The sequence below is a fragment of the Anoplolepis gracilipes genome, chromosome 9 (genome assembly GCF_047496725.1).
Source record: "Anoplolepis gracilipes chromosome 9, ASM4749672v1, whole genome shotgun sequence".
NCBI lineage: Eukaryota > Metazoa > Arthropoda > Insecta > Hymenoptera > Formicidae > Anoplolepis > Anoplolepis gracilipes.
The window spans coordinates 8,712,587-8,735,504 of NC_132978.1; the positions used below are offsets into that span (position 1 = coordinate 8,712,587).

A 22,918-nucleotide genomic window follows, 5' to 3' on the forward strand; every position below is an offset into this window, starting at 1 on the left:
ACAGAACCATAATCTGTGGACATAGCGTGTTATCCTCTGAGAAGTTTCGTGGACATAGCTATGTAGTTCCAATGTCCATTTTTTATGGACATAGAGGCGTCTTGAATTGCGGTCGCACCTAAATCGAGGGGATGACCACTCTCAGGCTTCTCTCTGCTTATAATTAGGTATGTAAACATAATTTTCAAATCTACGGCCTTGTTGATAATTACGTACATAAGGAGTTTATTAGACTTTTAAAAATTATGAAATTTATTTTTTTTATAAATTTTAATATTAATTCTCTTACAATTACGTGAATTTCGGCACTTTACTTTTGCACTTTTTAATTTATCATTTATTATTAACAATTAAGAGTTATTTCGTCAGTGAATTTATTAATGAAATTTAACTTATTATTTGATATAAAATTTGGATTAAAATAACATCAGATGGTTGGCCGCTGTTGTTGATAAATGTTGAATTTTATATGTATATATGTATATTATTTGCCTTTGGAAAAAAATAAGGATTTTAATTGTTGTTTAAAATTATTAACAAACTAGTTGCAAAATTATACATATTTTATTATGATGAGAAACATATCCATAAAAAGCTTTTATCGTGAAAATAAAAAGCTAAATATATAGTATGAACACGAATCACAACCACGCGCATTATATATAAGATGATATATATCACATGTGGGGCGACGATATTCGTTATACACGCCGACTTACAGAAATTAGTACGCAATATTCAAATCGTTAAACCAGTTGCTGTGATTTATTGTTTCGTCGTCTAAGCATCTTTACTTCCATCTTTTTTCATTTGGGTATGTAAATATTTGCTACAGTTTTTTTTTTTCAACAGTTGTTAGACGGTTTTAACCTAAAACTATTAGCTTTGAAATTATATTTTTTCTATTGACAAAAAATCGGTAATTTTTGTGTTGTATATACATCTGCTTTTATATTTATTAATTTATTTACGTTACATGTTGAACTTGTAATTTATATCACTGCTAAAAGTTTTGTAACTTTGAAAGAATTTATCTAGACTCTAAAATATACGTTTTGATATATGAATAGAAAGGATAGAATATACAGGCCCAGATGTAATGTATAAAATAATATAAAACAATAAATTTAAGGCATCTATAAGGAGAAAAAAAGAACACTATTGCTACTTAATATAATTTTCATCTTTGTTTTTACAATATATGTGTATCAATTAATTTACAAATCGTCAGAAAAATAAATGAATTATTTTTCTAATATAAATTGTAGCGCATTTCTTATGTCATATTCTAAACGAAAATTTATACATCATTATTGACAAATTATAAAATTTTTTTATTTGATTTGCAGTATTATAATTGATGCTAATTATATACCAAATATGAAAACTATATAGATTAACCTCTATATTTTTTACATGCAATTACAGATAAAAATGTCTGAGCAGTTTCTGGGTTGTACTGTTTCTGTAAAATGTATTGATGATATTACTTATCAAGGCAAAATTATTGATCTAAATAAGAATAATCTGACACTGACAAAACCATTTTGCAATGGCATACCGCATACTTCATCCATTGTTAACTTAAGGTAAATTTACATTGTATATTAATGATTATATTATATGATAATAATAAAGAATAATAATAAATCCTCTGTATCGATATGCAGTTAAATTTGAATCTTTATTGATTGCAATAATATGTTAATTAATACAAGCACATGTATTGAATGTTATTCTTTTAGTGTAAAGGATATACAAAAGGTTGAGATTATATCGACCGAAGAAGCAGGAACTAATGTAAATGATATACAACCACAGAGTAAAGTGATTGTAAAAAGGCCAATTGCCAAAAGGGCTGGGCGATCTATTTCAGAATGCGTTCCTATACTTCAAGCGACAAGTTGTCATTCACAAATAAATTTAAAGAAACCAGTCGAACCTAACCAGCAGCAAGTAGAACAAACTCCAAATGGGAAAATTGCTCCAGGTAGTATATTACTATATATAAAATATATGTATTTATGTCTCTGCAACATATATGTGTAATAATATCAATACGTTTTTTAAATTTTGCAGTCGAAAATAATGCGTTTAACAAATCCATTTCCAAAAGATTAACTCATAAACAAAGAGCGCTAGAAAGAGACGAGCATACTTTCGGTACCCCAATTGATCAGTCTTTACAACAAGATTTTGATTTTGAAAAGAACTTGGCATTGTTTAATAAAGAGGTTCGGTTTTATTTTACTATTTAAAGATTATTTAATTTACATTATTTTACAGAGAGAGAACTTGATATCTGTGTTTGAAATAATGTGCTTATGTTAATGTAATTATGATTTGTTATGCAGGCGGTTTGGCAAGAAATTAATTCCTTAAAGCCGGATATTGTTAGACAGTCAGAAAGCAACCGGGGTACTACAGCTATCTACCGACCCGATGAGAACATTCTTGTATCCGAACCTACAGTACTTAGACAGATTGTGGTGCCTTGTCCTAATGAAAAGGAATATGTTACAGATAATGGTTTAGTAATTCCTAGCATCACTCTTAATCTTCATCGGCAGTTGATAGGTGCAGCAGATAGACTGGGAATAAGTTGGGAACGTAGGGTTTGTATTGACATTTTCAATTTTTTGTTTTTATATAATCCACACTACAAATAATTAGAAAAACTCTGCATAAGTAATGTGATGAAATTTAAAGATCAAATATCTAACTAAATATAGATTAACGGAACGATTTACAGTACTTTGATAAGAAAGTTATTACAGATTGAAGTGGTAGAGATTTTTAAAGCGTAACTAATATCACATTCGTCTTTAACTTTAATCATATATACGTTAAGCTTTTTATACATACACTATGTCTTTATTAAATATTTCAATTTTTTTTTTTCGAAAGGTGGAACTTCTCGGTCGCGCTGGTACTGAGCTTATCCTCCAATTATTGGGTGGAAGTCATCGGCTAAATCCGAACAATGCACATCAGTGGCCAACTGTGGTCGCACTCTGCGGACCGCATCGTTCTGGCGCCGCGGGTATTAATTGCGCTCGACAATTGTCCAGTCACGGCGTTAAGACGATCGTGTTCGTGGAAAACGCGGAGGACGTGTTCCTTCTGCAGGAGCTGTCGCTGTACAGACTAACAGAGAATAAAGTAGAGACTAAAGTCAAGAATCTTCCGTCACTGGTGGATCTGATACTCGTGGCACTTTGTGACGAAGATTCGCCAAGGATAATCACGCCAATAGCCAGGTGGGCGAACAGTAACCGCGCGCCCGTACTCGCTATCGAACCACCAGCGACAGGTACACCCGGTATTCTTAGTAAATTCAGTTTATTGGGTGCATTACCATTGTCACACAGTGTCGACAATGGTAGATTGTACCTGTGCAATCTCGCATTGCCAAACAAGGTATATTCTGACGTCGGCATCACGTATAAATCGCCGTTCGGTCCTAAGTTCGTGATTCCTTTACATTCCAATAACTCTTAGCAAATTCTTAGAAATCACATTGTGTCTTCTTGAACGGATGTTTCATTTTACCATATGTGCGATTTGTGAACCTTGTATACAGAGAAATATTTTACTTCCGGGGCCCAGTGAGTTGTAATTAAAGAGTATACATATATATATAGTTTGGCATTTGATATAAACTTTTAGACAAACTTTTAGAGCATGGTGAATTATAATACTTTTTGCATTAATTGTACAATATCTGCGAATTGGCTGCAGTACATAAACATAATGCATACTATTTCCAATATTATATAATTAAAAAGTTGTATTTTAAAGGCTCTTAATTACATGGAATACATATAACAGAAAAAAATAGATATTTTGTCTGTGAAATTGTGAAAGAAACAATTTGTTTAGTATCACAAACGTTCTAATAGAATTATTATCACGTTAAATATGTAATACATCATCAAATAAAGAATATATAAATAATTTCCTTACAGATATAATTCCATACATACAATTTGATACAATTGAATAAAAAATACACTGTTTTGCGCACAGTGTATTTATAATTTATATTAATAAAGCAAAGTGAAATAGAAAAAAGTAAGATATTAAATTATAGCAGGAAATTAAATTACGATAAATCTTCATGATTCAGAATTATCTTCAATTTTTCCTTTGATAATTTTAATGAGAATCTTGTAAATGTAATTAAAATCACTTACGGTATCTTCTTGTATGACATGGAAAATTTACAGTGCTGAAAAATTAATAATAGAAAAAGGAAAAAATTAAACGGTGACTTGTAAACACACATAGAAAAAATCTATATACTTTTAATAATTTATAACATACTATTTATGTAATTGTTAGAAATATTCGTGATACTTAATTAGTGCATCCGTTCTACGGTCTCAACTGATTGACAATGTTTTATATTTGCACATTTAATCTTTATTTGGTAAGCTCTTGTCGTTCACACACATGTGTACTGAATATTATTTCAATTCTCATTTGTATTTTGATTATAATAGCCATTATTGTAACATACACGAAAAATATCTTGAGCATTATGTAAAGTAGCTCTATCTATATGTGCTGAAACTTGATTGTGTTCCTTTTTGTACTGATTTTTTGAACAGTTTATAATAAAGCATAGGATGTGCTTTCTCTTGACAGTCACATATTTATGTAATACATAATTGTAACTCTAGAAATCTGCATAATATAAGTTTCTTGGACATACAATCTTAAATGAAATCGATAGTAAATGATTCCACACAGTTTATGTCCATTTCTAAATCAACTAAATATTGCAGAATACATTAAAGCATTTTTTTAGGATTTATTTGGATGATTCATTTGAAAATATGTATTTGTTATATATAAGACACATTTAATAATGAATATTAAATAAGTAATAATTAATGCGATAATTGTATTGCATTTGATAATTGAGCCCTAAAAAGGTATTGTATATTTATGAAATAAACAAAATTCTAATTCAGCAATTCGTAAATTACACGTTATATTTTATGATCTGTATCAGATATAATCAAAAAGAATATATTAAGTAATTCTGATAATCACGTCATCTTTGTTCTTTAGTAATTCGGAAATAAAACATTTTAATTATAAACGTGATTATATATACAATAAAAATTCATAAATAATACGATGGACTTTAACATTAGAATTTTATCAGTATCGATTGTATTAACTTAATTATATCTGATAATAATTGCATAATAACAAATGTTAAATGAATAGATCTTGCGAAGAGAACAGGATAAATAATAAAAAAAATATTAAAATATGGATATAAAATATTTTCTGTAATTTTAATTGTAACATTATATGATTATACATATATTTCTGTAAACGTACAGCCTATGGAAATTTGTAGCGCCGTCACATGTTAAAAATACATGATTTTATCACTATGATACAGAGAACTGCAATTGGACAAATAACTAAGTAATGATGATGTTAAAAAATTTGTTCAATTATTGTCTATTCTTTTTTTTGTAAATGTAGGTCTAACAGACGAACCTTTGACCTATTATAAAAATATCTTGCTAATGAACTCGTTTATATAACTGTCCAAATTGAACTACCATGTATGAATTGTGCTATTTCATTATTTATGAATATAATTAATTTAATCAATATAGAACACGAGGAACTGTGTGTATACTCTATACAATTAAAAACTTATATTATTCATATATATTTTAATTTGGAATTTTTTTTGAATAACTCATCCTATAAGTTTTCATAAATATATCTCTCACACATACACATACATATATCATGTTAAATATATACCCAGAAAATAACTCCCTTTAAAAATATTATAAGTTACTACTCTGCGTAATATTTATTACGCAGAGTAGTAACTTATAATATTTATATATCATATATTTTATTGATAATTATCGCGTGCGCAAATATTCTATAATGTATTCATAACAATATGACAATTTGATTTTGATTAAAATTATAGGCACGTAAAACTCTTCCATTATCTCGTTTAATTTACCAGTCATTAATTGTATTATAATTCATAGAATATCACGCTGTATATTTAAGATACTGAAAATTCGTTGACTAAATTTATTTAGGCTCTAAACCTTTTGAAACTCTAACGATTTTTCTATATAATCATAGACGTAATAGGTTCGAATAATATTAAGTAAAAATATATAGAATTTCCACATTTATTATTTTTAATGACAGTACCATGCTATATCTACTTTTTTTTTGTAGCGCTCGATTGTTCTTGATTAAAATATGATATTTGTGATTTAAATGAAGAGCAGACTTAAATCATTTAAATATATTCAGCCTCTCTCAAGCATAATTGTTGTGATTAAAATTCTAAGTAAAGTCCAAATATATGTTAATATAATTAAACATATATATCATACATATTAAAGATATTAATAATAATAGATATGGGAATACAAGTAATTCGATTTTATTAATGCCTAAATTAATTGTACCAGTATAAAAAAATCAAAAAATTTTGATGAATCAATATGAATACAATAATTATGAAAATTTTTACACATATTTATAAAATAGACTGTGGACGGGCAGAAAATAGTACGATATTACATAAAAAAATATCCTAATTATGTTTTAAAAATTTGATGAAAATATAGGCATTGCATATGTTTGATTATACACTGGCAGCAAGTAAATTTTTTAGAACAATTGATAAGTATGTGAGTAAAACTATATATATAGCTAGTCTTAATAATATACAAATAAAATTTTCATATTATCATGTTTATATTTTGCATAGAGATTTTATAGAATTCTGATTAAGTCAAACTTTGTTTTTAATGGTCGGCACCTATTTTAGAATATATATATATATATATGTTTATAGAACATATAAAATAAGATTTGGCTCAATGACATCATAATGTAATTTTCTTTCATATATTTGAATGAATGAGATTAAAAGAGCCAGTTACTATTTATTTATTGACTTTTGAACTTAGTTGTTGAAGTTATACATAACAAATTCTTGGAAAAATAAATTTCTCGATTCTTTCAATGTAATAAGCTATTCTTTATTTCTTTCTTTTAAATGAATATGTATGGCAGAATAAGATGAATTTTACTAAAGAAAAGAAAGTAATATTTTTAAAATTTCATTCTTAGATATTTTCTTAGCTATGATTTATCAAGTTTAGAATTTGAATGAAAAGACATTCAGCAATACCATTCAATGATTCGGCAAATTTTTTTTTAATGCTTCTAAAGCCCGCATCGATTACGAAGGCCGATCCGACTGCCGATTGCGACTTTGAGTCGCTGAATCAACAAGTAGATTGACGTCGGCGCCTCGTTGTGATTGGCCAGATGAAAGTCGGCAGTCTGATAGAGCTTAAAGGTCATTATATATTCAAATAATGATAATTATTAATTTTTTTATGAAAATTGAGCTAATGACAAACATTATGATATTAATAACTCGATAACATAATGTTTACTTTTTGCCTACATGTTATGTATGCGGTTGTTCAGTTCTATAGTTGACTAATATAGCATATTTCTCTCATAGAATTAGTACTTTTATCTTTTAAATAGGTTTTTTTCCAGTCAAGAATGACTGTGATATCGTTTGATAATTAAAAAGGCATCGTTACTTACATTCGTTGGAGCAATATTGTTCTTGTTGCGTGTCTTATTGTTTTTGATCTAATAAAATTCCGTTTCTCACTTTCAATAGATCAAACGCTAATAAGCGTAATAGAGTGCGTGCGTGCAATACATATGATTTAAGCCTTTCGATAGATATTACTACTCTACTCCGGAATTATTTTCGCTTCGTGAAATGCAACAGTCAGAGAATGATCCTTGTTACGACCATGCTGTATCTGACACATCTTCGTAAAAAAAAAGTCCAGTTCCTTCTGGTTCTGATACTGTCCTCTTCCTAGGAAGCAGGTGTAGGACTGGCAGCCGGTGGTACCGTTGTACTGTTCGCGGACTGTTTCGCGCGTCGTCGTTTATTCAGTAAAGGATTGTTCGTATGATCAAGCTGCTTCAGACATGCCGTATCGTAATCGACGCGCATCGTCGCCAACGACCGCGTCATCTCCTCCTGCACCTCAGGCCACATTTCTTCTCCTTCACGTAAAACACGTCCGGTATGTAAGGGAGTAGCGGGTACTTCCGTGTATTTCTAAACAGAAAAAGAATGGATATCTCTTGAAAAAAATATAAAGAGAATTGATATAAAGTGGATATATTATAAAATATGTTCTTACGGCGATCCAGTTGTTACGCATCACATCGTCGATCTGTAATCTTTCCGCTGGATCAATACATAACATGCCTTTAATAAGGTTCTTCGCTTCTTGACTTACATTCGCCCATTCTGGATAGGGAAAATCGTATTGTCCTAATCGGATCCTTTTTTTCATCCCGGGAGAAATCGCCAATCCGTGATTGCTGTAGAATGGCGGAAAACCGCACAATCTAAAAATAGCGATAATTTTACAAATACATTCTCGTAATGTATATTTTTAATTATAATCCACGAATAAGAATCATTAAGCACTGAGAGTGCCATATAATTGAAAAAATAATTGATAAAATAATTAAATGTAAAATTAAACGTATTTAAAACGCGTATAATGATATATACTCACAATATGTACATGATTACTCCCAGCGACCAAATATCACAGCTCTTATCATATTTTTCTGGTCCTAAGACTTCCGGAGCTAAAAATCCGGAAATAAAAACAAGTTATAGATTTTAATTTTTATGAATGTATTTACATACTCAAATGTATAAACTTACCAACATAGTAAGGTGTATAACATGGCGTCTGTAACGTGTCCTTTAAATGTGTTTCTTTGGCAAATCCAAAGTCGGTGAGTTTCAAAATTCCAGTGATATCTGGAAAGCAATATATCGCAATATATAACAATATATAATTCATTTATATGACAATATTTGTCTGTTAGTCTTTTGGAATGTATATGTAGATAAAATTATCGTAAAAGTAATCTTTGCAGTCATAACTTTTCAAGGCCTACAGATAACAAGTGATTAACTCTCTTAAGCTTATAAAATATTGTGAGCTAAAGATGTCTTAAAGTTGTTGATTTTGAAAAAACACACAAATAACGTAAGTAATATTTTAAAACATATATAATTTACCGGGTTTAGAATATAAAAGATTTTCAGGTTTTAGATCTCTGTGAGTGATGTTCATATCATGTAAGTGTTTTACCGCGACACAAATCTCATACATCACTTGCGCAGCTTCTGTAAAAAACATACAATCTATATGTAGTTTCTAAAAATAACAAAAATTTGACAAATTTGGAAAATCAAGCTATACCTCTTTCAGTAAAGGCACCGTCCTGTCTATCTTGTATCCTTTGAAATAGCTCTCCGCCTTCCATACTAAAAAAAAGAATTGAACATAAATTTAAAGAATTATACTAGTAAACAATCGCCGTTGCATTAAAAAAGGAAAGTATTATTTACATACCATTCCATAACTACCAGTAGACATTTATTTCCACTGTAGGAATTTTCATATACATCTTTTACTTGAACTATGTGTCTACAGTTAGATGCTCTCCAGTGAAGTTCGACTTCTCTTCGTGCCTTTGCGCAATCATGCAAGACCTGTAAATAATATGCAATTTAATACAACATGCTTATTTTAACAGAAAGAAATCTATTATCAAACTGTAAAAATAAAGAGCAAATTAAAAAAAGGTTTTAATTAATAATTAAATACAACATAAATATTTTTTGAAAATATGTTATAAATTTTTATACTGCTATTAAAAATGACTATGGAAAAAAGACTAAATATATGTACTTAAAATTTATTTTAAATATATTGTACAATATTAAAATTATTATAATTGTTACATATATAAAGTTCTTGTGAGTACAGTAAGCGAATTTATTAAAGATCTTGATAAATGACTTGCTAAATTCAAAATCATCAATTAGCTACTCTTATCAATATTTCGCATCACGATTCAGTTTCATGTATGTACATCATCGTAGCAGGTTAACTCTTGCAAGTACGATTTGACTCATAGTTTGCGACTATGTTTATCGCGCTATGTCATTGTAGGGATTTTCTAGATAAAATTTTTTTATATCTTTTTCACGCCGTTCTTCTAATAAAACGTAATAGTAGAACATCTGTAGCAGTTTATGTAACTAATACGATGATTGATAAACATCCAATCAACATATATTTTCGATAAACGTACGATTAATGATATAAAAAAATAAATTAATATTTGTATATGCATGCAGGGAAAAAACAAGTTTCACATAGGTGATGATAAACTTATCACTTTTAAAAGCACGATTTCTCGATTTTCAACATTAAATACAATTTTTTGCTGCCGAACTTCTAATTAAAATTATGGTATAATAATCGATGCAAATTTAACTGATAAAAGTTATTTTGCTACTTGTTGTTAGTTCCCGTGTTTATTTTATTTATTATTTAATTTTATTTATTATTACTAATTTTAAATTAAGTGCAGTTTAATTATACACTTTTCAAAAGTTTGCAAAAAAAAAAAAATTTTTTTTGATTATTTATAATATTCTTATAATATCTTAATTAAAAAAATCTATTTTTTAAATTTGTCTAAGTTATTAAAAATTTTTCTAAATTATTGAAATATAAAATAACCATCAAATAAGATTTTCCGATGTAAAACATGTAAAATCTTATTAACTTATGCGAAATTTGTTTTTTCGCTGCATGCACACATACAATATCTCCATGTTTAATTTATTTTTTTATATCATTAATCATATATGTTTATCGGAAATATATGACTGAATGTTTATCAATCATCGCATTAGTTACATAAACTGCTACAGACATTCTACTATTATACAATTCATATATTTTATAGATTGAAGTACACACTATAATAAGAAACGTTGAATTTTGTGCGATATATAAAAATGAATGACACGTAAGTTATTGATGATTGGTGGTACAATAACTTAGTATAGTCAATTATACCGAATAGCCTGCCATTCAAAATTTATCGAGCACTTGTAGTTATACGCACATGCGTAGCTTACACACTCTAAATGGGCACGTAATTGTGTGCCCTTTTGAAGAGTATACGATCCTCTCGGACAATTATATGAATTACCCATCTATTGTGACGCGGTGGGAACCTAAAATAACCGTGTCATTTATACATTTATCCTGGAGATGAACGGTATGTCGTTTTTAAACAACAGAAGTAATTCATTAACGTCTCAACGCGATTTCATAAATCGCGTGCTTAATATACCGTTTAATTTATGCGACATTATGGAAATGAGTAATGAACAACATTTTTATACAAACACGTTATATTATCATATTAAAAATCCACACGATTCTCTCGCAAGAGAATATGGGTTTCCCAATTTAAAGTTATATTCATTGTGAAATATTCATTGTGACGCGAGAGACTAAAACTAGATTAGTGTAGTATCATCGTATCTAAACTTAATTTTCATAAAGAAAAGTACGGCTTTTCTTTATATTCTTCAAATTAAATTGGTTGATGAAATCCGAATGAAATTAATTAATTCATTGATCAACTCTTAAAAGAGTTTGATATTTCTAATTTTAAGTTTGAGCATTTTTATACAAAAGGAGACATTAAAAGGAAATTAATAATAAAAGAAGATAATGACTCGCGTGGTTTGAGTGACCTAAAAATATATACAGAGAAGAGAGCCGGATATGAAAAGAGAGTTAAAGAACCGGTTCATAAGATTTGTGCCTAATTCGAGTAGGAGAGACTGCTAATAATAGGAGCTTTTACGAGAGGAAAAATCTTGTTTACGTTGGAAAAGAAAACTGTATACGCAACATTACATAATAAATTTTATACGCAATTAAATGTAAAAATATTAAAATTGACATATCAGATTTAATATTGATGTCGAAATTGAATATAAAATTGATTTAAAAAATAGAAAGCTTGTTTATAATTAATAGAGAAATCTATATACTGATACTGAATATCAATATATATCTTATAATATGCACAGAAAGAGAGAGTTCCTCGTATATTTTATAATTAGAATATTTATAATTAGAGAGAGATACTGGTAATACATATTTCTGGAACATCGTATATTTCTACTTTGTGTTGGCGTCACTCATTCGTATGAATAAACAATGTATAAACACTTACACTATTAATATATTAATAAAACGCAAAATTCGATTGAGATTAAAAATCATGAAAAATAGAAAAAGCTATTTTTTTTTTTATTTCTCTTAATAGTAGTTATTTTGAACAAGTAGATTTTAACAGAAAATAATTTTCCGCTACTCAATGAATTGCAATCGCTAGCAAATTTTCTGTCATAATCATCCATCTTATATATAGGCGTGTCAGTAAAAATACCAAAGCGATCATGCGTCAAAAACTAATATACTGGACTTTGTGCAAGGAGCTATGCTAATGAGATTAGCACTTCTTAACTCGTGTAAATCACGTCGCTGCAAGTAGACAGATAGACGCGCGAAATTGTCACTCCGATAGCTTTCCTGGCGACATATCAGATTATTATGCTCGTAGTGCGTGCTGAGGATTTTACACGCTTGGCTATAAAAGCCAACAACGTAATCCGATGCAGCGCGACTACGTCACGCTCGTGGAAACGCTCGATCGATCGCTCCTTCTTCCTTACAGTTCTATTGAACTATTACGTCTACTACAGGGTCAAACGCGTCAGTCAAGCGGAATTGACCATGGAAAACTCAATCGGTCGTGATTTCGTCATCGTCATAACTATACACTTCCTTATTATCGTGCATATAATATTAATCACATATACACATATAAAGTAAAACAATTTTATATATATATATATATATATATATATAATATATGTGTGTGTGTGTGTGTGTGTTTTGATAAGATAAATATATATATGTTGATAAGATGTAATGCTTTTCTAGAGACGAGAATTCCTGTTACGCACATATGTATACAGAACGGTAGCGTCTAACAAGACGTAAGCAGATAATATAAAACGGCACATGTGACTACTGACAAGCGGAAAATGTTGGCCGGCTGACAGCTAGTAATCAATCAACGAGAGCGAATTAATGGCGGCGAGAAACTGGCTCGCAACGACACGATGCGACATGACGTCGACAAATATATTGAATTTTTAACGGTCGGGCATTAAAACCGTGGAGGCCATCGGTACTCGCATATGACAGTGTCGTCGATGCATGTCACCGCGACGTGTTAAAACGTAATTCTGCCGCCTGAATTGTTTTAAGAGCCGTTCTGAGAAACGTTAGTTAAGTGACATTTAATTAAGTAATATTCTGTCTGCTTCTTCTTGAAAAATAAGAGCAGCATAACAGTCAAACTTTTTATTGGCGATAAGTAGTATTTGAATGAGAAAGAGAGAGAGAGAGAGAGAGAGAGAGAGAGAGAAAGAGATTTTTCACAAGATATTAAAAATCTAAATTTCGATTTCTTTATGTGATCACTTGGAAATATTTTAATTAAAATCATAATGGAATTTGGAAACACCTTGTATAAGAGAAATCGCTATTTTTTTTACAGAATTAAACAATGATATTATATCACGATATTATGCAACCCGCACATCGATCGTTGCAATAACTGGAACAGTGCGGATAGAATCACTGATAAGATTAATTTCAATCAACACTGCACCTTTCGAGATACTTTAGCGCTTATTTCTGTAATAAAGAAACAGTATATACATACTGACTGACAATGAGTATGTTAGATCATTCATTAATACATCGACGTAATAGTGAGATGATGTAACAACATTTTGAGATTTCGAATAGTGATTTCGAGCCATGTGGGTTTCTCCGGACTATATCAACTCAATCAATCACTTTTTTTATTTAAAATTGATTGACAAGTAAGAAACGGCGAAGATTAAGATATCTTTAAATAATAAAATAAAATAATTAAAATATTGTTTGTTCCTTAAATTTTAGATTCTTTTAATATCTATATTTTCTATAAAAGAAGGCAATCAAATATATATGTACTCAAATTGCGTAAGCTGGGAACACTTTCGTAATTGATAATTGATAATTTTTCTATATCTATCTTCCATATCTCTCTCTCTCTCTCTCTTTCTACATCGTAATTCCCGTTAAAAACGATCGAATCGATGCTATTACTCAGCTGCAACGGTATCGCAAATTCCTCAGCGTTTTGTTGTCGCAGTGAACTAAAAATAAAAAAAAAAAAAAAAAAAAAAAAAAACGTAATGCCAACGATGCTCGTATCTCACGGTCGACTTATCAATATTCATTACGTTGATAAACATTGATGTGATTGATACGACAATTATTACTCTTGCGCCAATTTTAACGATCGCGCCACTTTGGCCCTCCCCAACGAGGGACGAACGTCTCTCGAGATTCCCAATCCTTTTCTGAAATCACTGACTATCATATTTTCGCACCGGAAAGTGATGAGATCATCACAAATATATAAGCCGGGAGGAACAACCTGCAATGTATTTTTTTTGGCACAACTTATATTGCTCGCAGTCGCTTTCCACGTGTAACTCATACATGTTGCATTCTTACGTCTCCTCGAAAAATTTACGCGATTTACGACTGACGTTGCTAGAAAACACGACGAGAAGTCAATAATCGCGAGCTTAAGCGCTGACGACATACACAAATGGCACGTGCAACAGAAGGAAAAAGAAATAATGATTGATAGCGTGAGATTCCCGTGCATTAAAGCGCACGTGACTTTCTCCGCGGATCGATCACATGCGTTATAAAAAATAACACTCTGCTGAGACAAGTAAAAAAAAAAAAAAGATATTTTTAGTAATCACGTAAGAGTTTAAATGCTTTGATAAAGAAATATCGCTGACGAGGATTTTCTGCGTTGCTTGTGGAAAAAGAAAAAAAAATGCCTTCCACGAACGTGAAAGAAATGTTTACACTTTACGTCACTGTTATCCTAACGGCAACGTCATATGTGCCGCTACGAAAAATCATAGTGACACAATTCCCGCGGTATGTAATGCGCCTCGCTACCACACGAACATGTCCTTCCAAAACTCCGTGTGGAACATCCTGATTATTTTTGTAACGAGTCCGAGAAACGTCGTGATGAGATATCTTTTCTTTTTAATAGCAAGATGTATTAAACGGCGACGTATGTGTTTTTTATATTAATGACCTTTAGATTCTTTAAAAAAGAGACAGCTCTCCAAATTTTCGCATAAAAAGAATCAAAAAGCGTTTCATAAAAATTAAAAAAAAAAATTGTGAAATTATTTCTCGAAAGAAAGGTATGTGTGTTACATATCTCTCATTAAGTGTTATAAAAATAATCTCTAACGGTGCAAAAGTTTCTTTAATATAAATTATTTTTATTTTAAGATTTAATTACTAATTATTAATATTGGAAATATTAACACGCATACGCACACACACAAACAAAAAGATATTACGCATCGCAGCGATCATGTCTTATGTTAACATGTAAGTGTCACGTGAAGTTCATATAATCGGTCATCGGCATTCTATATATCTACAACTGTGATCAACATTAAACTCGTCAAACTGCCATCAAATTATTTCTACAGCTGATATCATAGGTCATGAGATCTTTATAAAAAGATACAATTTACGAAACGCTTGTTTTTTTATTTAAATTATGCTCACTGAAACGCGACAAACCGTAATAATTCAGAATAAATAATTCAGATAGTAATTTTAAAAAATTATACAAGATAAATGAAATTTTTTAATTAAATGATATTTTTGTCAAGGAGAAAAAAATCGATTGTAAGAATGTTTGCATTAAAGAATGCAATCTTGAATCATATTTCGACAAGATATTGCATTAATCTAGTATGTTACCGCAAAACACGCTATCTCGAAACATAATACAAGTTTATGATATTGATCATGTCATATTGAGTATTACCTATCAGAAAATAGATGAAAGGAGGAGGTAGACTATTCAGATAATGATGGCATAACACAATATCGATTAACGACAATATGTTAATATAAATATTACTATATAACTCAAATGGCAATTTGATCAAATAATTGCACTTCTTTATGTACCCAGCAAATTCTTTTTCTTTATCACTCTGTATCTGTATATTATCCATGTGTATTAATCGAAATAATTTTTATCACATAAAACCGACGAAAAATCATAAAATAATTTTATCTACATTGCTTCTAAGTGAAATATAGGAAGTAAATATACATCTATCACAGAACAATGAAGCCTCTTACGATACAATTCGCCGCGCAAGGGAGATATAATCCAACAACAATGAATAATTTCATTATGGATTGCGATAGCTTTTCAACCTCTGTTTCTCCTAGCTTTCGTCTCAAGACGAAAGTGAAAAACACGATAAGCAAGAATGCGTCGACGGGCAACGTCAAGTTTTTAGTAGAAACTGCTCCCACGGTGGTGATTAAATTTTTTTGAGACTCGACCGTCGTAAAATAAGAGTCAGGCCACCTTCGGGGGGAAGGGGGGGGGGGGAGATACGTTGGAGTTCTGACATCGTCGAACGGGGAAATCACCAGGGTATAAATAGAGGATGACTCGCGGTCTGAACATGCTTGGACATCGTTTAGCCAATGATCGCACCTTCACGTAGCCAAGTAGATATCGATACGACGAAGACGGCCGATCAATGCTCCTTCAAAGAGGTGTTAACGAAACGGATTAACACCTCTGGTTTCGCGAACGCTTTTAAGTCGCTTTCACGTTTTAAAAATAACCGAGAATGTGCGCATCAGGCGCATGATGGATGAAAAAAACTGTAACGAGTTGCTCTTCGTCTTCCGCTAAGAACCTTCTCAATCTCAATCTCTGCATATTTTGAGCTGTTTCTCTTTATTTCAAGTTCCTACACATGAGGGATATGTTTTTCAATAAAATGTTTTTAAAGAGAACCTAAGCAAAATTATTGAAAAAATCTTATTTAAACTAATTTAATAGAGACTTTGAACCGGTAACTTCTCTTATTAATTATGCGTTAAAAAATTTGCTGTTCAATGTTTTTAAATATAATGCTAATAATACTACGTATAATTTATATTTATTCAGAAAAGTTTCGTAATTTTAGGAAATAAATTCTCTCCTGTATCGTCTTAAGCTCTTCCCATTGGCAATATAATGTAATAAATTCTCTTAGAAAAACACATTTTTAAATCTATATATATATATATATATATATATATAAATGTAATAATTAAAATATTCATATACATTTGTTATAAAAAAAATTAGAAATATTTTAATTTTTTTTTCCGAGTAAATAAATTATAAAACAAACTAGAAATCATTATTATATAAATAAATAAAAAATAAAAGCTTCGAAAATCTTAACAAATACCTAAATTTGTGTGCGACAATATCTCAAAGAATTTGAAACAAGATTACGGACTTAAGACAAGCACTTACCTTAAGGGCATACTTTTGCCTCGTGTTTCTATCATAACACTGCACGACTTTCCCGTTGATACCAAGGCCCAGCACGTGATTGCTGATCTCATAATCGTCCGTAATCGGCGTGACTTTCGGTGATAAGCGACTGTTCAATGGATGTTCCATCGTTTTTCTCGTCTTGATTTTCTCAGTCTCTTGTTCTGGTATTTGCTCGTAGTCCTGCCTGATCACCTGTGTCACCACCACAGGCTGTGCCGAGCGTTTGCGTTTGCTCTGGTCGTTCTCCTCGAGAACGGCCCTCTTGGACTTCCTGCAAAACAATATTGCGTCATTCTATGTACGCAAGAAGCATATGCGCGTGACAGGCATGAAGGTCGCGAATGCGCGCGTAAAACTTTCGCACGGAAAAATACAATATTCCAGATTACGCGACCGATAACAAAAACCTTATAGGCTTGATAACGTGCATCGAGTATGTATGAGATACAAGGAACTGAGTACTTCTATACATTTCTTGCGATTGTCAATATATGCGCGTATATCGACGGCAGACTTACATTATTCGCATAGTCGATTCTTCCTTAAAGAAAAACTAAAGACACGTTAAAGTATTGAAAATAACTAAACTTACAGATACATAGATAGAGAACATTGGCGACATATTCGATACAAAGGAAATGTAGAGTTACATATTTGTAAAAGATTTGCGGTTGAAATTAACTTTAAATACCCGTTTCATTTACTATGCCAGCCAGTCGTCGTTTCAATGAAACCGTTTGCATAACCTTCCTCGAAGAATGTGCAAGATTCATGTTATTTCGCGCGCATATACACTTACATGCTCTACCCACACAACTTTACTTATACGGTGGTGTGGTTGCCTTGTCCGCAGTGCAACTTGTACACCGCAATGCAGTACCACGCGACGGTGATTTTTCCAATTGCAATAAAAATGTTTACACGCATTACAAATGCAATTTTTCGTAATAAACATGTAAGATCTGATGGCATTATATATGTAGATATATATCTTGCAATTCTTTACTATTTCGTTCATCTATATCAAATTATTTCTATTTTTTATTCCATCTCTTATTATTTTATCTATATAATATTGACTCTTAAAATATATATTATATCTTATATTTTTGATACATGTCATCTTATTATATTACTAGATACCCTACTAGGTACCTATACCACTAGATATACTTACATATAACTACAATGTAAGATAGAAATAATTGAATAAAAATTAAAAGTATTATTATAATAGTATAATCTACAACACATCAAGATAAATATCTATAAGCAACATCAAAAAAATTATTACAGAAAAAGTTTTCAAGACCAAGAAATTGTACTACTTTGACAATTATTGCGAATCCAACAAATTATTAATATGACATAGGTTTATCTCATTCAGTGTTAATATATGTTAATATATATCATATCGTTTATTACTCAAGAAGAGCATATGTAAGAATTGAATTAAAATATAAAATGCTAACACAAAATTAGTCTTATTGAAGGAAAGTGTGACGTTTAAAAAAACACGTATAACATTTAAAAATATTCGTTAAAAACAATTATAACAGAATAAATTTTAGAGTAGCATTAAAATAAAATTAATAAAAATCAAACATGACAAACAAATTACGATTTAAAAAAAACCATTTAAAACATTGTGTATTGACACAACATCGATAGAAAATTTTAATTCTGATTATCCTTTGTGAGAAGTTAGTAGAGCAGCAGATTTCAATCACAGCAAGTGTTAAACCAGGGCGAATTCTCTTATTGTTTGCATCCGAGAAAAAGAACGGCACGGTTATCGCGAAATGTAATAGCAACATCGATGTATCGATGATACATCGATATGTTGTTGAGGAAGGAGTTGCACCAACAATTTGTTTATTTAATATAACACAAATAAAATAATAAAATTACGAGTCATCATAAAAATATAATATTCAAAAGAAATATTTAAATAATATTGAAATTAAGCAACTGTAAATATTATTCGTTTGAAAAAAAAGGCCGATATTTTTTCTGAAAGTATATACTTTCAGAAAAAGCGTATTTTATTGTTTTCAGATTCTATTTTCTCATATTTCTTAAATAAAAAATTTCAAATTAAAGTTGTATCATAAAAATAGAAAAAAAATCAAAGCATGTGATATCACATTTTTTATTTAAGAAATATGAGAAAATAGAATCTGAAAACAATAAAATACGTTTTTTTGAGGATAGGATAGATAACAAAAATCTAATCAAATCGTTCAGGAATGTTGGTGTAACCAGTACTCATACGATCCTCGCGCTACGAAGAGAACGTGCATATATTCAAGAGCGTTACTTTCGCATATAAAAATAAAAATAAAAGAGACCTCCAGAACTTCCACTTAGTTGCCGACTTCGGCATCGATGTGGCTCTCGATTTTCACAGTTAAATTCCGAATCGTCGGAGGGGACAAAGCATCACCTCCGCCCCGTGCCGTAAAGGCAGAAGAGGAGCCTCCCAGATGTAAGGATGGCGTGGAAGTAACACGCGGGGTGCGGTTGTTACGGAAAGAATCTGCCCACCAAGATTTTTCCGCACAGAGCGCGTAGAGAAAAGGGGTAAGTTTTAAGTCCACCCACGGTATTCTGTCTTTTGCCTTTGAAGTTTTTTTTTTTTTTGCTTTTTTAATCGGAAGTCAAGCCAAAGGATAATCAGGTCGAGCTGAAAACTGAAGATAAAGAGACCAATGATAATTAGATAGCACCGCGAGAATGAATTGAGCACAAAAGCATCTCATAGATTGAGCTTAATGAAGCGAGCATTTCCCGGAAGCTAACAAATATTTTACACAAATGATCGGACTACCAATGATCGGATATCGTCGTAGAATTTCTACTGCGTCTTCGAACACACGTCTAGTGTTTTTTTCATGATTTATTATCAATTTATTATGGTTCTAATAATGAGTTAACATCTTTCAGCATTCGAAATTCAGGAAATTTTAATAATTTTGAATCATTTAAATCCCACAGAGAAAAATATTTCCAAGTAACATTTTATTTCACATTTTAGCCCGACATTTTCAGAGTTTGGGCTTAAAAAATAAAAATAAAAAATAGCTGCACATAGATAAATAGAGGACTAAGTATTTTCCATCAAACTTGATCCTCTTGCATAAGACAATTATTTTATTTCATTGAAAAAGGGAAAAATAAATTTTTATATACATTTCTATCAAAATCTAGTGGCGAAAGTGATAACTTTATCGCTCACATTTTTCATATATTTTTCACAGCGAATTCGTACTATCACGTTGTTACGCAAATCGTACAATGAAGAAATGAAATTCGTTTGTAAGCAATTTAGAGAGAAGCAAAGAGTCAAACGGCAGCAAGAGATATATAATATATTTGCACATAATCGCACACATCAACAACCACTTAATTAACAAGAATTATCGTAGACAATCCCGACGGGAAAGGGGAGAGAGGAAAGACATGTGTGGTTAACTCTTAAATCGATAAATTAATTTTCAATCTTTTATACCGTGGCAACATTCCTCTTACATATTTCTCAGGGAAAAATTGAATGAAAACAAAACACGTTGAAATAGATGCTGTGTATTAATAGCAACGATGAGATCAGTCCGAGCTTAACGAAAAACAAGGAATGAAACGAAATTGGAGTTATCGATTAAAGAGTTCAAATTGGTAAACACACGTCAAAAAAGTCAAAAAAATATTGTAAATTCTTGTTACGCGATTGTCGTGAGTATAGTTAACTTGAAAGTTTACTTGTCCGAAAATCGTATGTCATGCACAAATATCATGTATATATACACACATATATAGATAGAGACGATGACAATCACATCTACATAACATTAAATGCACAGTAAGAAAAAATAAAGCTGACAATGAAAATGCATGCTCTGTTAATATTGCTATATAACTCTCAATGCAAAAACAATACAAAAGCTTGTTAAAAAATAAATGTGACTTAACATTAAAGTCTAACAATAAACATAAAACAATAGAAATAATGTTAGTTCGAATTTAACATCTTTACTCCAATATTTCAATCTAAATTTTTATACAGACATATTAATAAATATATTAATAAATATTTTTAAATTTATTCTATATTAATTAAAATTATTACTCTCAAAACGTATTTGCAAAGATTAAAAATTGAAATGATTATTTTTAAAAACTTGTGTACAAAAAAGAAATGTACTATTTCCAGAATCCATTTTAAATAAAAATGCGATGAGTATGTTTTCTTTTCTTTTTTATATAGTAGATAAAACAAATATATTTTTTAATAAAATAAAAAAAAATGTTTTATTTGAAAAATTTTATTTATTTTTATCTTGTAAAAAGATTTTAAAAAATTATTCAAAATAATAGATTTTAGAAAAAATAAATATAACTACACCACACTATGCTCTTAAATCATATGCTTGATATCATGTTTTTATTTAAATACGCGAAAAAATAAACAAGCAGAAAAACATAAATAAATGATAAATTATATAATCTGAATTATAAATATATAATTATGCGAATATATTATCGATTGCGGGAAACAATATCAAGCATAAAAATTTAAGAATTGATAAAAGCAGCGTTACAATCAATAAAATATCAATAACATGGAGTCAATGAACGAATATATTACATACCGGTCGAAGATGCACTTCTCAGAATCGAGACTTATAAATCCTGTCACAGGATCATGATTCTCATAAATCGTAGCCGAGCGATTCTCACCGGCATTATTTACACGCGTAGCATTAAATCAAACATGCGATCGAGTTCTCGGGGAAAATTCACGATAGCGCATCCCGTAAATCGACACACTGAATCGAAAAATCGTCGTCGAAAACTAGTCGCGGACGCGGTAGAACGGAAAGAGAGAAAAAAAAAAGCGCGTCTCTTATGAAGACGAGTCGTCTGGAAGGCGCGCGACGAGTCGACTGTTCCTATATACTTGCCGCCGGTTCGTTTCGAGAGCCCTCGTTTCACCTCCTCTTTCGAGATCGTTGCGCGATGTTGAGCAACGCGATATATATTCACCGGCCGTGCGAAACGAGGTAGGCCACAACTCTCTCGCCGACCATTCCGTCGTGTTGGGTCGAAGTCGAACGATCGCTGTCGGACTCGACGCTACGTGCAACCCGATAGACAGACTTATGCGCGACACGACGGAATACACGGAGACGGAGAACCGCGCCGAAAAAACGCCCCGCAAACACTGGCGCGGTTATGGCGACGCGGGACGCGATCGCTCGTCCCCTCCCTCCCCCTCGTTAGCTGGTACTGTGACTCATTGCGCAGGGCTGATGTCAGGGACGAATTAATACGCGGCGCGTTGCAACGGAGTCAGTTTTACTTGATCGACGAAGAATCGATTTTCTTTTTTTGCGGTTTTAAATCTCTTGAATAAAAATCT

At 31.0% G+C, this 22,918-nt stretch overlaps 2 protein-coding genes across 6 annotated transcripts; one reads left to right on the forward strand and one right to left on the reverse strand.

Moving 5' to 3' along the window:
- Positions 1 to 55: 55 nt before the first annotated feature.
- Edc3 (enhancer of mRNA-decapping protein 3) lies at positions 56 to 5,400 on the forward strand. Of its 4 annotated transcripts, XM_072899510.1 has the most exons (7): positions 56 to 167; positions 546 to 814; positions 1,429 to 1,589; positions 1,746 to 1,990; positions 2,080 to 2,234; positions 2,355 to 2,615; positions 2,908 to 5,400. In XM_072899510.1, exons 3-7 carry the CDS (start codon positions 1,435 to 1,437, stop codon positions 3,499 to 3,501), a joined length of 1,410 nt encoding a protein of 469 aa, XP_072755611.1. In that variant the 5' UTR covers positions 56 to 167; positions 546 to 814; positions 1,429 to 1,434; the 3' UTR covers positions 3,502 to 5,400. The 4 variants fall into 4 exon arrangements, with proteins under 4 accessions (XP_072755611.1, XP_072755613.1, XP_072755614.1 ...); XM_072899512.1 differs by lacking the exon at positions 546 to 814 and having other exon boundaries at positions 96 to 167; XM_072899513.1 differs by lacking the exons at positions 56 to 167; positions 546 to 814 and adding an exon at positions 820 to 919.
- Positions 5,286 to 22,918, reverse strand: LOC140669548 (MAP kinase-activated protein kinase 2-like). 2 transcript variants are annotated; one of them, XR_012047357.1, is made up of 11 exons: positions 22,149 to 22,918; positions 19,851 to 20,192; positions 17,476 to 17,770; positions 9,498 to 9,637; positions 9,345 to 9,409; positions 9,161 to 9,268; positions 8,798 to 8,896; positions 8,643 to 8,718; positions 8,259 to 8,469; positions 7,639 to 8,173; positions 5,286 to 7,371 (listed from the first exon to the last, which is right to left on the reverse strand). XR_012047357.1 is itself a non-coding variant. In XM_072899515.1 (10 exons), exons 2-10 carry the CDS (start codon positions 19,883 to 19,885, stop codon positions 7,925 to 7,927), a joined length of 1,278 nt encoding a protein of 425 aa, XP_072755616.1. In that variant the 5' UTR covers positions 19,886 to 20,192; positions 22,149 to 22,918; the 3' UTR covers positions 5,286 to 7,924. The 2 variants fall into 2 exon arrangements, 1 of the variants encoding a protein (XP_072755616.1); XM_072899515.1 differs by having other exon boundaries at positions 5,286 to 8,173.

What these genes read in the sequence shown, in the direction of transcription:
- Edc3 (XM_072899510.1), top strand. Translation starts at nt 1,435, where the DNA reads ATGTCTGAGCAGTTTCTGGGTTGTACTGTTTCTGTAAAATGTATTGAT. An exon ending in TCATCCATTGTTAACTTAAG is followed by an intron (nt 1,590 to 1,745) that starts GTAAATTTACAT and finishes TTATTCTTTTAG; the next exon opens with TGTAAAGGATATACAAAAGG. An exon ending in AAATGGGAAAATTGCTCCAG is followed by an intron (nt 1,991 to 2,079) that starts GTAGTATATTAC and finishes TAAATTTTGCAG; the next exon opens with TCGAAAATAATGCGTTTAAC.
- LOC140669548 (XM_072899515.1), bottom strand. Translation starts at nt 19,885, where the DNA reads ATGCCGAAGTCGGCAACTAAGTGGAAGTTCTGGAG. An exon ending in ACTAAGTGGAAGTTCTGGAG is followed by an intron (nt 17,771 to 19,850) that starts GTCTCTTTTATT and finishes ATTGTTTTGCAG; the next exon opens with GAAGTCCAAGAGGGCCGTTC. An exon ending in GGAGTAATCATGTACATATT is followed by an intron (nt 8,470 to 8,642) that starts GTGAGTATATAT and finishes CGCTATTTTTAG; the next exon opens with ATTGTGCGGTTTTCCGCCAT.